The sequence below is a fragment of the Wasmannia auropunctata genome, unplaced genomic scaffold (assembly GCF_000956235.1).
Source record: "Wasmannia auropunctata unplaced genomic scaffold, wasmannia.A_1.0 LD336063.1, whole genome shotgun sequence".
NCBI lineage: Eukaryota > Metazoa > Arthropoda > Insecta > Hymenoptera > Formicidae > Wasmannia > Wasmannia auropunctata.
Genome location: NW_012026827.1, coordinates 534,246 through 535,756, shown reverse-complemented (window position 1 = coordinate 535,756; position 1,511 = coordinate 534,246). Strand labels below are relative to the sequence as shown.

At 45.2% G+C, this 1,511-nt stretch overlaps 1 protein-coding gene across 1 annotated transcript in view; it reads left to right on the top strand.

Moving 5' to 3' along the window:
* LOC105450357 overlaps nt 1-1,511 on the top strand; it is a 20,969-nt gene that overhangs the window by 4,528 nt on the left and 14,930 nt on the right. Inside the window, exons 2-3 of the mRNA XM_011690150.1 lie at nt 218-309; nt 517-644. Of these exons, the coding sequence (XP_011688452.1) occupies nt 218-309; nt 517-644 (220 nt within the window). The remainder of the gene's footprint in view (nt 1-217; nt 310-516; nt 645-1,511) is intronic.

Genomic DNA, 1,511 nt, shown 5'->3' with positions numbered 1-1,511 from the left:
CATCCAGCAGCAGCGAGGGAATATCTTTACGCGGTGAGGTCTGCGGGAAGAAGCAAGGTATCGAATGTCGGAATTGAACATCAATATCTTGCTTTTTGCCACAGAACTCGTCGCATGCACCGCTTCGTCGAACGAGGACTTGCCAAAGAGCGGCGACATTTTGACATACAAACGCGCTCTTTCAATCTGTCACTAATTGCTTATCTTTTTTTTTCAGGTTCCCCCGAGAAGACTCTCCGGACGAGCAGCAGCAGCAGCGAGGGATTATCTCGGCGAGTGTGCGCGACAAGGGAAAGAAAGAGAACGAATGTACTTGATAATTCGTTCTTTTTCTTTTCCTTGCCGTGCGGCTCGCGCTTTGACTCATCGCGCGCGACAGCATTCTCGAGAAGCATCCACCTGCAGCGGATCAACATGAGCGTTTTCGATTTGGCAGCACGATGGATGGCGGCTTTTGCACACAAGGACAAATGACGGATTGCATTGAATCATCCGTTTCTTGTCTTTGTGCGAAAGCCTCATCTTCCACGTCATCGAGCGAGAGGCACAACCGGCTTGGATGATGCGCGCACCTTTCCCTCCACACGTCTTGGACCAACAGCGGCAGCAGCAGCAGCAGGTTGAGGTTGAAGCCAAAGATCAAGGTAATTCCCTTCCTCTGTGTGTGTGTGTGTGTGTGTGTGTGTGTGTGTGTGTGTGTGTGTGTGTGTGTGTGTGTGTGTGTGTGTGTGCGCGCGCGCGCGTGCGTGCGTGTGTCTACAATGACCATAGTCGTCGTTCTGGTCGTCTTTGGCGAATTCAAATGTTTCTTTTTTTATAATCAGGGGGGGCTTCGCCCCCCCCGAACCCCCCCTGACCATGGGGCTTCGCCCCCTGGACCCCGATCAGGGGGCTTCGCCCCCTGGACCCCCGTACCTACTTGACCAGAGATACGCGTGGAAAGTGTGTTTGTAACTGTGTCATGATTTATGAAAAATCCAATTTTTATATATAGTCTAGCGATAGTTCCGATTTTTTCAGCACTCTCATTTTTTTCCACTTTTAGAGGAAGTCGGAACTTAAAAAAATTTTCAGAAAAAAAAAACTCTAAACATTCCTAGACCTACCCTTTTTTATGCAGCTCCACGAAAGGAACACAAAAGGTCCTCTTCGCCATACCTCTATCTCTCTTCGTTTCACTAATACAGGTCATTTTTGATTTTTGAAAACAAAAAATGAATTAGATCGGCTAAACGGTTGGAGATAGGGGGTTGGTCAAGAGGACCTTTCTTCTTCCTCTCGACGAGGTCTATAAGGAAAAATTGCGACCTGTCTGAAATTCCAAAAAAAAAAAATCAAATTGAGTATTAATTCTATGTAATGTCGATAGTTTAAGTTTTTCGATACTAAGTTTTGAGAAAGAAAAGGAGAAATTACACTCGGGATAAAAACTTAACACTTTTACAAGAAAAAATTACAATTTATTCATTTATCGGAAAAGTATTACATTGTCATCCACAAAAAGAAAAAAA